The 14586-nt window shown below is 46.1% G+C and overlaps 1 protein-coding gene across 1 annotated transcript in view; it reads left to right on the top strand.

The window, feature by feature from the left end:
* The first annotated feature begins 13574 nt into the window (after positions 1-13574).
* LOC149322960 (5'-nucleotidase domain-containing protein 2-like) overlaps positions 13575-14586 on the top strand; it is a 34879-nt gene continuing 33867 nt past the window's right edge. Inside the window, exon 1 of the mRNA XM_089485391.1 lies at positions 13575-13978. Coding sequence (XP_089341517.1) covers positions 13624-13978 — 355 coding nt within the window. The 5' untranslated portion in view covers positions 13575-13623. The remainder of the gene's footprint in view (positions 13979-14586) is intronic.

The following is a 14586-nucleotide window of genomic DNA, read 5'->3' as shown; positions in this document are numbered from 1 at the left end:
TATAGGTGATGCACATACTTACAACACTATAAAAAGAGACACACAGAGATAATTTTAAAGTAGATTTATGATTTGACACCACCTTTATCTTTGGAATATCATGTGCCCATTAGTCTTCTCAAATCTTTATACACTTAGGGATTTCTGACAAGTTTGCATATTCTCTAACTGTTCTATCTTTGGTATGCTCACTCTGGAGGGGTTTTTTTTTTAATTATTTATTTACATGAATAGGGAATTACATAACCACAACCCCATTCAAATAACCTACTTCATGGTGGAGCTTACATTAAATGTTTCTTTCATTTTTTTAAAGCATGCCAAAAATTTATGCATTAATGGTGGGCCTTGATATATTGTCAAGTGCAAATCATGGGACGTGCATGGATTTTATATTTCCACAAAGTTATCTTTTGCTATCTTTCTTTCTTTTATAAAGTGATGGAAGCTGATCTTATTCCATTTATATTTTCTTTACTAAATAGCATTTTAGCTGCTGTAGCTGCGCAATGAACCAGTGTGGTGCAGTGGCTTGAGTGTTGGACTAAATCCTGGCTCGGCCATAGAAACCCAGTGGGTGACTTTGGGCAAGTCACATTCTCTCAGCCTCAGAGGATGTTCATGGCAAACCCTCTCTGAAGAAACTTGCCAAGAAAACCCCATAATAGGTTTATCTTAGTGTTGCCATACATCACAAACAACAACATGGAAGGCACACAACAACTACAGCAACAAGCCACACCATGCATTTTTTCCTTCTTCCTTCCCCTTTGCTTCATTAAATTGACATTATTTATTTAAACCAGGGATGGGTGTCAAGGGTTAAGGGGCTTCATTTCCTGCCTAGAGACCTTGTAGTGTTGCCCCCCACTGCAAAAATGTCAAAAAGCTCCAATGCAATTCCTGCTAGAATGCAAGGCTTCCTCTAGGCCTGAAATAATCCATGGAGGGCAGGTGGGATTTTGGCAAGATTTTCCTCATGCCCTTTAAAGAGCATTTGGAAACAAAAAAACAACAACATTGGGCTGTGGGGACCACAAGAATGACTATGAGTTATACATTCCTCATCCCTGATTTAAAAGTTAAATGATCTTTGATGGGGTCTGCATTTCCTTATTTACTTTAACCAACACTTTCCTTTTGCCTTTCTCCTTTGTCTATTGCCACAAATGGATAGAACTGAATCCACTCCACTTTTGTGATGCATTTCTTCACATTCTTTTTTTTCCACCATGAAAGCACACAGATCTCTCTTTAGCTTCTAGCTGTTTTTCTCTGCTAGCAAAAGGCAATGTTTTCCTTGCCCGTACCAAGGATGGTGCTCTGCCTGGCCTGGATGCAAAGCTCTCTGAAAGCACTTTCTGTGCTTTAAGCAAGCCTGTGCCAGGCGCTGGGGGGAGGGAAGAGAAGGATGTTTGAGCTTCTGTTTAAACAAGCCACCTCCACCAGAAGCCAGAGACTTGCTGCTAAAAGGAACTGTGGAGGGAGGCCTTCTCTATGGAGAGAAGATGCCTCCATCTGGTGAAAATGGGAAGCACATACAGCATCAACAAAGATGAAAGAGGGAGATTTTAGGCTGCTGCTGCTGCACTGCAGAAATAAAGGAAATTGACCACTTTGACTGCTGTGGCTCAGTGATATGGAATTCTGGGATTTGTAGTTTTGTGAGACATTTGGCCTTCCCTGTCAGGAGAGCATTGGTGCCCCACTAAGCTACAAATCCCAGAGTTCTATAGCATTGAGCCATGGCAGTTAAAGTGGTGTCAAACTGCTTTATTTCTGGGCAAATCTATCACTCTTAGTTTTATTCACATTCTCATTTCTGCAACCACTTTACCTGAACTTTGCTTCTTCCCTTAGGCTTAAGTTCAGTTCATTCTGAATATTGAAGTTTGGGTCCCGTTCCCCCCCCTCCCCCCCGAAAATATTTCTCACCAAACAGTGATATCTTTATGGGGTCAACCAAAATGTACATATACGTTGCAAGTATTCAAAGCTCCACTGGCTTCTTCCTCAGTCAAGGAGTTAAAAACTATACAAGGGGGAATTGGTGATGTTAGTCATAGGTCTGTATTTTGTTGTTCCTGTTCTCAGTTCAGATGGTATGGTGGGGTTATACATCTAGACTGGCCCCTCCTGCCCATTTGGATACTTGGAGATTCAGTCCAGGAAATAAATTTTAAATTCCATTTGCAAGATGAAAGGCTACTGTCTTTTGAGATCCAGTTTTTCTCAATTCCTTTGTGAGGCCACAAGCCCCTTTGTTAGGAAGAGAACACTGAGTATCTCAGGAAGTCTCCATATTAGAGCATCAAGAAAACCTAAGTGTATCACAGTTTTGTGGATTTTGGATGATGCAATACTTTGCTATACGGCCAACACAGCTACCCCTGGTCATGTTGTTTGCATTCTGTTCACAATTTTGCCAAATTACACATTGTTGCAAAGCAGTTTTTCCGACATGTAATGTCAAACACTATTTTCACCAATATATGTCTTTATACATGTCCTCTTTCCTGATACTCATTTTTTAAAATTAGAAAACTTGATTGCAAAATTCAGAGAAGTGCAAATTTTCCAGGACAATCGTACTTTGGCCCATGTATTGGTTTTAAAAACGTAAAATTAGGTTAGGCTACATTAAAATAAAACCAAATGACTGTTTCCACTGATCTCTACTCTTGATTGTATATATGATGCAAACCCTATCCTTTTTGTTTCTATTGTGTTATATATGTGAAATGGCTCAAATATACAGTCAAGGGTAGATCGGTGAGGAAATTAATTTGGTTTTTCAAATCTGGGCTGCAGCAGTAGGAGTTCAACAAAATGAAGCAAGAGGGCTGAGGCTTTTAAAAAGCAGGGTTCTTATGTAACATTTTTATGCTGACTATTTTAGACTTTAAATACTCTACCTGCAACAGAGAATGCAGAGACGATCCTTCTTCCAGAATGTTCTTCTTTCCCCTTCCCCTTTCCAGAGAGCCTTACAGGATTCCAGAGAGCCTTAGAGGGTTTAATGGTTGGGAATGCCGGTGACCCTGTCGATGCTCTGGTTGATACCTGGAACACCGATCTTACCAGGGCTATCAACACGATCGCTCCCAAGCGTCCTTGCCAATCCGCTTCAAATCGTAGGCCATGGTATACACCAGAGCTTAGGAGAATGAAGCGGTTCGGACAACGACTAGAGCGCAGGTGGCGGAAGACTCGACTCCTATCTGACAGAACTCGCCATAGGAACTTTCTTTGTTCCTATCGGGAGGCAATTCGTGCAGCAAAGAGAGCTTTCTCCTCTGCACGTATTGCGTCTGCAGAGTCCCGTCCAGCAGAGCTGTTTAAGGTGGTGAGGGAAATGACGCAGGTACCTCCTGCGCCAAATCCCTTGCTTAACCCGACGATGGCCTGCTGTGACGCGTTTAACAACTTCTTCGCAGATAAAATCTCTCAGATAAGAGCCGACTTAGATGCCACTGTTGGAACAGAATCTATAGGCGAGGTGTCCAGTGACTCCGTCGATGAAGTTATTCTGGAACAGCTCCAATCAGTGAGTACCGAGGACGTGGACAAGCTGCTTGGCAAGGTGAGGAAAACAACCTGCCCTCTAGACCCTTGCCCATCATGGCTGGCCGTCCAGGGGGGGGATGCATTGAGGAGATTCCTCACGGATATCATCAATGCATCCTTTAGGGAAGGGCATGTTCCATCTTGTCTGAAGGAAGCGGCTGTTAAGCCGCTTCTGAAAAAACCTTTCCTGGACCCCCTGGATATGAACAACTATAGGCCTGTTTCTTTGCTGCCATTTTTGGGCAAGGTAATCGAGAGGGCAGTTGCTCTTCAGCTCCAAGCTGTCTTGGATGAAACCGATTATCTAGACCCATTTCAAACTGGCTTCAGGACAGGCTTTGGGGTTGAGACTGCCATGGTTGCCTTGACTGACGATCTGCGTCTGAGCATCGACAGGGGTAGTGTGACCCAGTTGGTGCTCTTAGACCTCTCAGCGGCTTTCGATACGATAGATCACAGCATCCTCCTGGACCGCTTGGGGGGATTAGGTATCGGAGGCACTGCATTGCAGTGGTTCCGGTCCTACCTCTCAGGCAGGTCCCAGAGGGTGCTGATTGGGGACAGTGGCTCCAGAAAGAGGGAGCTCCTTTGTGGAGTCCCTCAGGGAGCCATTCTGTCCCCAATGTTGTTTAACATCTATATGAAGCCGCTGGGTGAGATCATACGGAGTTATGGTGCTGGGTGCTATCAGTACGCTGATGACACCCAAATCTATTTCTCCATGTCTCGTTCGTCGGCCTCAAATTCTAATGGCATCTCTTCTCTCAATGAATGTCTTCGGGCGGTAATGGGCTGGATGAGGAAAAACAGATTGAAGCTGAATCCGAACAAGACGGAGGTGCTCACGGTAGCGGCCCCGAAACCAAGAATTGGGTTGCAACCACCAGTCCTGGACGGGGTCACACTCTCCTCTAGTGACTGCGTTCGCAGTCTGGGGGTGCTCCTTGACTCGTCGCTCCTGATGATAGATCAGGTTAATGCGACGGTCAGGAGCGCCTGTTATCAGCTTCGGCTGATACGCCAGCTGCGCCCTTTTCTGGAAGTAAGGGATCTCGAGACAGTTGTACACGCGCTGGTAACCTCACGCCTTGACTTCTGTAATGCGCTCTACATGGGGCTACCCTTGTGCCTGGTTCGGAAACTACAGCTGGTTCAAAACATGGCCGCCAGGCTTGTGTCAGGAACATCCAGAAGGGACCGTATCACTCCAGTTTTGAGGTCCCTCCACTGGCTGCCTATTGGTTTCCGGGCCCAGTACAAGGTGTTGGTTATTACCTTTAAAGCCCTAAATGGCTTGGGTCCAAGCTATCTCAGAGACCGCCTCTTCCCATACAATCCTCCCCGCGCTCTCCGGTCCTCTGGGAGGAACTTGTTGCAGCCTCAAAAATCGAGGCTTGCGACGACCTCCCGGAGGGCTTTCTCTGTTGTCGCCCCTAGGCTCTGGAACGGCCTGCCGGATGAGATCCGTCAATTAACATCTTTGGACAGTTTCAAAAAGGCTGTCAAGACGGATCTCTTCAGGCAGGCCTTCCCAGACTGAAATATCCCGGCCTCAGGATCTCAGGATTTCCCCCTCCTCAGTAATGTCTCCAAAGCCCCCTTTTCTTTAGAACTGAAGTTGCAGTGGTTTATTGGTTGGTATTATTTTGTTTAATTTATTGTTATTTTAACTAGTTATTGTGGTTTTAAATTAGATATGTTGTTTAATTACTTTTTAAGGGGGGAGGGAAATAAATTGTTTTTATGCTGTATGTTATTTTAATGCTGTAAACCGCTCGGATTGGTTCGCCACAGGGCGGTATATAAATAAAAATTTATTATATATTATTATTATAATGAAATAATGGAAGATACGGCCCAGTGTGATCATTTGCATCTAGGAACCACTTTTTGTCCTGGTCTGTGCTATAAAGGGAAAGCAATTTTGCTAGACTTCAAGGTCTGATAGTGTTTTGCAAGACTCTCAGCACTGTCCCAGGCTTAGGGAACATGATTGTTATCACAACACAAATACTGTTGCGATTACACTGGTCCAGAGCCAGCTGTGGAAGAAAGATAGCTCACAACACGTCAACAGGCAGGAGAATGGTGTGTTCAGTCCAAGGAGAGAAAAGAAAACCACACTGGAAATAAGCAACAGCATAGTAAAATCAGTCCCTGAGTAAAAGATTTGAGTCTCTGAGTAAAAAATTTGAAGAGTTCAACACTGTTCATGAGATGTCAGCAGATTTGGGTGAGGGCTACTTGACATTAAGGAAGCAGTTGTGGGATGGAGAGTACAGATGCCTCATGCTTAATGGGATTAGATGAATGGTACCCAATAATCTGTCCTAGGCTTGGAAAAAGACACGACTTTAAGGTGGCATTCATTCCTCCTTTCCCTTATCCCCCACCAAGTATTTGTCTCCAGTATTTATTGCATAATTGCAGCAAATGGTACCTTTCGGAGCAAATAACAGCTTTGATTTTCATAGAATCATAGAGTTAGAAGAGACCACAAGGGCCATCCAGTCCAACCCTCCTGCCATGCAGGAACTCAAAAATCAAAGCATCCCCAACAGATGGCCATCCAGCCTCTGCTTAAAAACTCCAAAGAAGGAGACTCCACCACATTACGAGGGAGTGTGTTTCACCTCAGGAGAATTCAGACCTTGATCCATATCTATCCTATGTAGCTGCTGTTTCTAAAAGGAAAAAAAAGCCTCTGATCATGTGAGAAATACATTTAGCCTATGTTGTTACGTGCCTTCAACTTGACTCTGGCAACCGTGTCTTAGGGGTTGTTCCCACTTAAGATTTGAAACGATTTAAAATACAATGTTTTTAATAAAATCGATTCAAAATAACACTGTTCTTATCCCGCTATCCGAATCGCTTTGTTCATCGTTCCCATCTGGTTATTTAAATCGAAGTTTTTACCTGCAAGCGTTCCTACTTGGCATGAAATCGGTGTTTAAATAAAGCGATTCTTCTCCTCCATACCTTATTTGGAGCTGTCAATCAATAGTACGTCAGAATGACGTAACGTTAATCCGGAATATTTGGAAGCGATTTATCTTTTGGCATCGTTTCCATTTCATTGACTGTTTGTGAATTTAGCGAATTTAGGAAAGCGAATTTAGGAAACCCAAGCTCTTTCCAGAGGAACTATGGGATAGGTTTTGCATGACAGCATCCCCTCTTCATGTCTCCCAAAAGACAGCCAGGGAGAATCCCTTCAGAGAGCACAGAGATCAATGGGGGAGGCTTCTGGCAAAGTGAATTTAAGAAACCCAAGCTCTTTCCAGAGGAACTATGGGATAGGTTTTGCATGACAGCATCCCCTCTTCATGTCTCCCAAAAGACAGCCAGGGAGAGTCCCTTCAGAGAGCACAGAGATCAATGGGAGAGGCTTCTGGCAAAGCGAAGCTCTTTCCAGAGGAACTATGGGATAGGTTTTGGAGGGCAGCATCCTGTCTCCCAAGACAGCCAGGGAGAATCCCTTCAGAGAGCACAGAGATCAATGGGAGAGGCTTCTGGCAAAAAGCGAAGCTCTTTCCAGAGGAACTATGGGATAGGTTTTGGAGGGCAGCATCCTGTCTCCCAAGACAGCCAGGGAGAATCCCTTCAGAGAGCCCAGAGATCAATGAAGGAGGCTGCTGGAAAAGCAGGGAGGGAGCACTCTTCCCAAAGATTCTCTTTCCAGGGTTGGAGGAGAAGGCAGATTCCATTTGAGGAGAAATGGAGGGAGAAAGGCTCTATCCCCCCCCCCCCCATTGATCAGAGCCCTTCCTTGCCTGGGCGAGATCAGATGCCTCCTCGCGAGGAGCCTTCCCTTCCCTGCCTGGGCGAGATCAGATGCCTCCTCGCGAGGAGCCTTCCCTTCCCTGCCTGGGCGAGATCAGATGCCTCCTCGCGAGGAGCCTTCCCTTCCCTGCCTGGGCGAGATCAGATGCCTCCTCGCGAGGAGCCTTCCCTTCCCTGCCTGGGCGAGATCAGATGCCTCCTCGCGAGGAGCCTTCCCTTCCCTGCCTGGGCGAGATCAGATGCCTCCTCGCGAGGAGCCTTCCCTTCCCTGCCTGGGCGAGATCGGATGCCTCCTCGCGAGGAGCCTTCCCTTCCCTGCCTGGGCGAGATCGGATGCCTCCTCGCGAGGAGCCTTCCCTTCCCTGCCTGGGCGAGATCGGATGCCTCCTCGCGAGGAGCCTTCCCTTCCCTGCCTGGGCGAGATCAGATGCCTCCTCGCGAGGAGCCTTCCCTTCCCTGCCTGGGTGAGATCAGATGCCTCCTCGCGAGGAGCCTTCCCTTCCCTGTCTGGGCGAGATCAGATGCCTCCTCGCGAGGAGCCTTCCCTTCCCTGCCTGGGCGAGATCAGTGCCCAAGCGGGCAGGGAATGCCTCTTTGAGAGGAGGCTTGCCTTCCTGTGTCTCCTCCGTTAGAAATGGGCTCTCCCCACACAGAGGGGAGGTTGCAATCCACCGGGGGAAGCCTTGAGCAGCCGGGACTTCAAGCGCTTAAAGCGCTGAAGAGATTAAGCGCCTGTAAACCATTAAAATAAAAAATAAAAATAATCCTTATCTCTTATTGAAAGACCACAGCGGACAAAGGGGTGAGGGAAGCAAAAATGGTGACAGCCAGACGGATGGGGACAGAAAGGGCAACTCCCCCAAGGGCAGCCCCATCGCACTCCGCTCCTCCCATTCATCTAACGCAATTTCAAAGGCTGTCGTTCCTATTTAAATGCTCCGGTTCCTAAATCGAATCAATGGAAAAACGTAGGTCAGACCCTAGTGTTTTTTTAACACGCGTTAAATGAGGAAACCTCGAATCAAAATTTTATTCCGCTCTACAATTCGATTTGTAGTGGAGACGATTGCGGGTTGCTCTAGAACCGTTCTAGGTTTAAATCGGATCCTAATAGGAACGCCACTCCTTGGATTCGATTCAGAACGCGGGGTTTCACCTAGTGAGAACAACCCCTCAGTTTTTTCTTGACAAAGAGCTGTTCAGAGGAGGGTGCCATTGCTTTCCTCTATGGCTGAGGGAGTGTGACTTTCCCATTGTAACCCAGTGGATTTCTATGTCTGAACAGGGATCTGAATATTGGTCTCTTGGTCCAGCACTCAAACCATCCTAATCTAGGCATGGCCTATTGTTTGGGGCCTCTGTTTCCAGAAATCCCCATGGACAAGAGTAAAAGATTATGGGAGTTCTAGTCCAAACCATCTAGATGACCACAGATTCCCACAGAGTTGCTCTTGCTGCAGCCTGCGTAGGACAACAAGGGCACTGTTACACTGAAGACAAATTTGCAATAACCTTTGATTTAATCCAGTCGTTGTTACTGTTCTTACACCTGTAGATTAAGCCACAGTACAGCTGGTTGTGGCAATGGTAGAAACTGTGGCGGCTTGCACTATGTTGGGAACAGTGGGGTGAGCAGTAAAGATTGGGAGGGAAGAGGTTGGGATAAGCAGGCATATGATCTGACTAGCAAAGTGTCATATGTGCTTCCTTGACTAATCTATGTCCATGTGATCTTATCTGGCCGCTCTTTACATGTGTTGTTGTATACACAGTTCTGTGATAAGTACAAAACAAGGAGTGATATGATCAAAGTCATGTTTCCTAAAACGGCTTGTTTCAGTGATTTGAAAAAAAATAAATGTTATGTTCCAAAGCCCATTCACATAAACATTCTGGCCATTGGCATTGTTCAGAGGTGAATGTTCTTCCATGGGTGAAGTGCAGACTGCAAATGGGTTTTGTATAATAGGGCTACATGAGCTGAAATGGAACTTGGTAGGTCGACACTTATGTCAGTTCTCTTGAGTCATATCATAGGATTTACTCTAATGGGAAATAGTTAGATTTAGACCAAAGATGGATTTAGTTTTAATGGGAACTAACAATTAGATTTAAACCAGAGGTGGAAATTGTGTGGCCTTCCAGGTGTTGAACAGTCATTCCCAGCATTTCTCACCATTGGCTATATTGCCTAAGGCTTCTGGGAGTTGCAGTCCAGCAACATCTGGAGGACTGCATGATTTCTGTCACTGATATAGATGGCAACGTGGATGTAGGACTCAGCACTAGTATAGCACATGACTTTCATGGTTTGAGGAGCAGCTCTCTTCTATGTGATTCTCCTGAATCCATGAAAACCAAGTTCAAGCATTTCTCACCTCTGCCTATGTTGACTGGGGCAGGTGAGATTCACAGTCTAACAGCATCTGGAAGTTGATGTGACTTCTACCTCTGGCTTAGAGATTTAGGTCCATTGTTATGGTTGCATGTTACTTCTACTGTTGGTTCTGAAATCATGTCCGGTGTTGTTTGTTATTAACTGCCTCCAAGTCAACTTTGACTTATGGCAACTCTGTGAACGAAAGACCTCCCAGCTACCCTGTTATGAACAGCACTGCTCAGTTTCTGCAGACTCAGGGCTGTGGTTTCTTTGATTTGAATCGATCCACCTGAAATAGGAGGCTCTTTTTCTACTGCCTCCTACCTTACCAAGCATCATTGTTTTTTCTAGTGAGTCATGCCTTCTCATGATATGGGCAAGTACCATAGCCTCAGTAAAGCCATCTTGACTTCTAAGGAGAGTTCAGGCTTGATTTGCTCTAGGATCCATTTATTTGTCCTTTTAGCAGTCTACAGTATCTGCAGAACTCTCCCCCAGCATCACATTTCAAATTAGTTGATTCACTTCCTAATAGCTTTCATCACTGTCCAGCTTTCACAACATACATAAAAATCGGAAATATGATGACATGGACATTCCTGACTTTGGTGTTCAATGATATACCTCTACAATTGGGAAATCTCTGACAGTACTAAAATCCAATCTGTTATTGTAGACCAGGGCAGGGTGCTGTCTTCCAAATGTTGGTCTTTAACTCCCATTGACCCTAGCTAGAAGTGATGGATGATGGGAGATATTGAACTATTTACACAAATAAGAGATCAATGGCCCAGCCTGACTGACAGTAAATGAACATGATTGTTGCTTTTAATGCTGCTGGCTAAAATAAAACCCATAAACTTCAATATGGATATTTGGAAGTGAACCAAAGTGAACCCAGTGAGCTTCACAGTCTGAATACACGAGATTAGGATTAGATTTTAAAAGGTAGCTGTCTCAACAAATGTTAGGTATTTTGTGAATCCTGTAAAAAGACTGAGGCATGTTCTATGATGGTTGATGCTGAAGAGAGAAAGCTGGCAGTGGTGAACTTAAAATATGAAACAGTTTATCCCAGAGTAAACCTCTTGAGTATTCCTTGCCTAAGAAAACTCTACGGAATTCATGAGGTCACCATAAGTCAACACAAGTGACTTGAAAGGACATAAACACACAAGTCCTAAGCATTCTTGTATAGGATTGCTATGTTAAATCTCTGAGATAACCCAGGCACAGAATTGTTGTATGCTTTCAAGTCATTTCTGACTTATGGTGATAAAGAGGACCTATCATAGTATTTTCTTGGCAAAATTTGTTCAGGTTTGTCTTTGCCATTCTATGAGGCTGAGAGAGAAAGACTTGCCCAAGTTCACTTAGTGGGTTTCCGTGGCCAAGTAGGAATTCGAACCCTGGCCTCCAGAGTCATAATCCACTCCTCAAGCCACTATGCCATACTGGCTCTCAAGACATAGAAACCCACACCCGCCAGAAATAGGTGCAAAGACACACACCAACCTGTTTATGTGATTTATATCCTGCTTTTCTTCCAAAATGGGATTCAAGGTGGCTTACGATAATTTAAAAAGATAAAACTAAAACATTAATTAAAAAGTTAAAATATAATTAAATAATACTAATATTAAAACATAGGTTAAAGACAGCATAGTTAAAATCAGTTAAACAATAAAAAGCATTAAAACATAAACACAGCACAGCACATTACACAAGTAAAATGCACCCATCGAATGCCTGCCTAAATGAAAATAAACATGCTTATATGAAGGTAACAATCCTATTGATTCCCATGGGATCTACCCCCTAGTAAGTGCATTCAGACTCCCAATTCAGGGCCAGGTTGTTGTTAGCCTGGAATATCAGTTTACAAAGGGATCTTGTAGCACCTTTGAGATTAAGTCAGCAAAAGAAGTTGTAGCATAACTTTTCCTAGACTTGGTCTACTTCCTCAGACGCATGGAGCAAACTAAGGAGCTTATGTTACAACACCTTTTGCACAGTTTGTCTCAAAAGTGCTACAAGACCGTTTGCATTTGGAAATTGCTGGAGTCCTGTGGAATTGAAGGCTCGCTCAACCTGCAAGTATTGATAAGCCACAATAATGTGTCACTCCAAGACCTTCTGAGGGAATCCTACTGATCTGAAGGGATCTTCCTTCCAGGAAACTTCAGGGGAAGAAGCGACAGTTGTTGTTGTTAACTGTCCTCAAATTGACTTTGACTCATGGCAGCCCTGTGGATTAGACATCTCCAAATCCCTTCATCCTCAGTCTCTCTGCTCAGGTCCTGCAGGGCAAGGTCCATGGCCTTCCTGGTCAAGTTTAACCATCTGATTTGTGGTCTTCCTCTCTTTCTATTGCCTTCCATCTTTCCTAGCATCATTGCCTTTCCTAATGATTCATTTTTCCTCATGTTGTGGCCAAAGTATGACATTCTCAGTTTCATCATCTTGACCTCCAGGGAAAGATCAGGCTTGATCAGTTCAAGGACCCATTTGTTTGTCTTCATGACCGTCCATGGAATCCTTAGTACTCTTCTCCAGCACCACATCTCAAAGGAGTTTATTTTCTTTCGGTAGGCTTTTTTCACTGTCTAGCTCTCACATCTGTACATGGTGATGGAGAATACAATAGCTTGGATGATTGTAACTTTAGTGTTCAGAGTCATATCTTTGCACTTTAGGATCTTCTCTGTCTCTTCCACAGCCGCTTTCCCCATTCCTAGTCTTTTCCCTATTTCTTGACTGCAATCCCCATTCTGATCATTACTTGAACCAAGGTATGGTTTGCTGTAATGAGTTTTCACTTTAATATTGTTTAATTACGCAAAAAATATACAAAAAAGCCACCCTAAATTTTGCCGCCTTTAGGTGGCTGCTTAGTTCACCTATATGGATGAGCCAACCCTGAACCCAAGGTATAGAAGACAATGTTGCATAGTGGTTTGAGCACTGGACTATGACTCAGGAGACCAGAATTTGGATCCCTGCTCAGCTCTGGAAACCCACTGAGCAAGTCACACTTTCTCAGCCTCAGAGGGAGGAAGTGGCAAAGCCCTTCTGAACAAATAATGCCAAGAAAACCCCATGACAGCCTTGCCTTTGGGTTGCCATGAATTAGAAACGACTTGAAGGCACACAACAAGGGGATCGCTCTTAACTACTGAGTTTCTGTTCTCTGGCTTTGTCAAGGGTGAATTCTTGCAGACCTTCCCTTGTCATTATTTTTCTATTTTGCCTTGGCACTTGCCGCTGTGGCACTTCCCTCCTGGACCTTCTTTGGTCATTGCTCCAGGTTTGGGTTGGGGCGAAAAAGATGGGCTCCCTTTCGGGTGATCAGGTATGTCCTCCTTTTCCATGCTATGTCCTCCATTCCCACCTTCACTTGGAGGCATTTCAAAAAGCTCCTCTCTTTGGAACAGGGCCCCATTGAGGACCAGGGCCTTTGCTGCTCTCCTTGGAGGAATGAATGCCTTTCTGGTTGGAAAGGGAAGGAGAGATATCCTAGAACAGATCCTTTTCAGAGGCCCAGTTTCCAAGCCAGGTCTGTCCCCCATCCTAGATCTGTGCATTTCATGTTTATTTGCACATAGGATGCAGCCCTGGGAGTTCAAAGGGAAGAAAGGTCTTGTCTGAAAAGGAGAGGAAGCCAAGAACAGAATGAATGGAGTTGTCTTCTCTCAGTATTATAGCCATGAAGAACCATCATCACCTGAATCCGATGACTCCTGGGCTTTGGGGGGGGGGGGCAGCCCTGGGTCTTCTTTGGAGGTCCTGCCCTTCCCTGGGAGGAGCCACTCCTCCTCCTCCTCCTCCTCCTCCCTCTTCCTTTCTTTCTCCCTTTCTTTCTTCTTCCCTTCCCTTCCTTTCCCCTGACCATGGCTCTCCGCCGGGGCTCCCTCCTGCTGCCCCTCTTCCAGCCCCTGCGCCCCTTTGGCACCCGCTTCGGGCCAGCAGCAGCAGCAGCAGCAGCAGCAGCAGGGTCACCACCAGCCCCACAGCCCCCCTACGGCGGCAGCAGCAGCAGCAGCAGCAGCAGCAAGAGGGCCCAGGTGCGCAGGACCCCCGGCAGCCCCAGCGGAGGAGGAGGAGGAGGAGGAGGAGGAGGAGGGGGCGAGGAAGAGCGGGGCCCCAGCCGCCCCTACTCCAGCGCCAGCCCCAACGCCACCAGCCCCCCCGACCCCAAGGCCTTCCTCTGGGCCCGCTATGGGGAGATGAAGAGGCTGGTCCAGGGTGAGTCCCCCAGCCCCCCCCCCGTCCCTTGGGGTTGCAGATTCCCCCTCATCCCCTCCCAGCTTCATCCCCATGGTTTGCAGATCCCCTCATGCCCTGGGTTTGTAGATTCCTCTTCATCCCCTTGGGTTGCAGAGCCCCATAGCCCCTCTCAGCCCCATCCCTATAGTTTGCAGGGCCCCTCATCCCCTTGGGTTGCAGAACTCCTCCTTCCCTCGGATTGCAGGGCCTCTCATCCCCTGAAAAGGGGTCCACTTGGGCCCCTCCAACCCCAGGGCCCTTGTTGTGGTGTGTCTTCAAGTCCTTTTCCAACGTAGGGCGACCCTCAGGCGGTGAACCTAGGGTTTTCTTGGCCAGGTTTGTCCCCAAGCCCTTTTTTGCCTTTCCCTTCCTCTGAGGCTGAGAGAGTGTGACTTTCCCAGGGACACCCAGTGAGTTTCCATCCTGGTCTCCAGAGTCCTAGTCCTGCGCTCCAACCACTCTGCCACACTCCAGCAGCCCCCCTCCCCCAGTTTTTTTTTGGGGGGGAGAACAGGCAAACCCCAGAGAAAGCTTCACAAACTTTGCAGTTCTCCCAGACTGGAAGCCTTCTTTTTGGCAAGTTGGCA

The sequence above is a fragment of the Sceloporus occidentalis genome, unplaced genomic scaffold (genome assembly GCF_023333645.1).
Source record: "Sceloporus occidentalis isolate IW3139 unplaced genomic scaffold, rSceOcc1.0.p SCAF_1, whole genome shotgun sequence".
Classification (NCBI taxonomy): Eukaryota; Metazoa; Chordata; class Lepidosauria; order Squamata; family Phrynosomatidae; genus Sceloporus; species Sceloporus occidentalis.
Note: the sequence above shows the minus strand (reverse complement) of the source record. Positions and strands in the feature narration are given on the sequence as shown.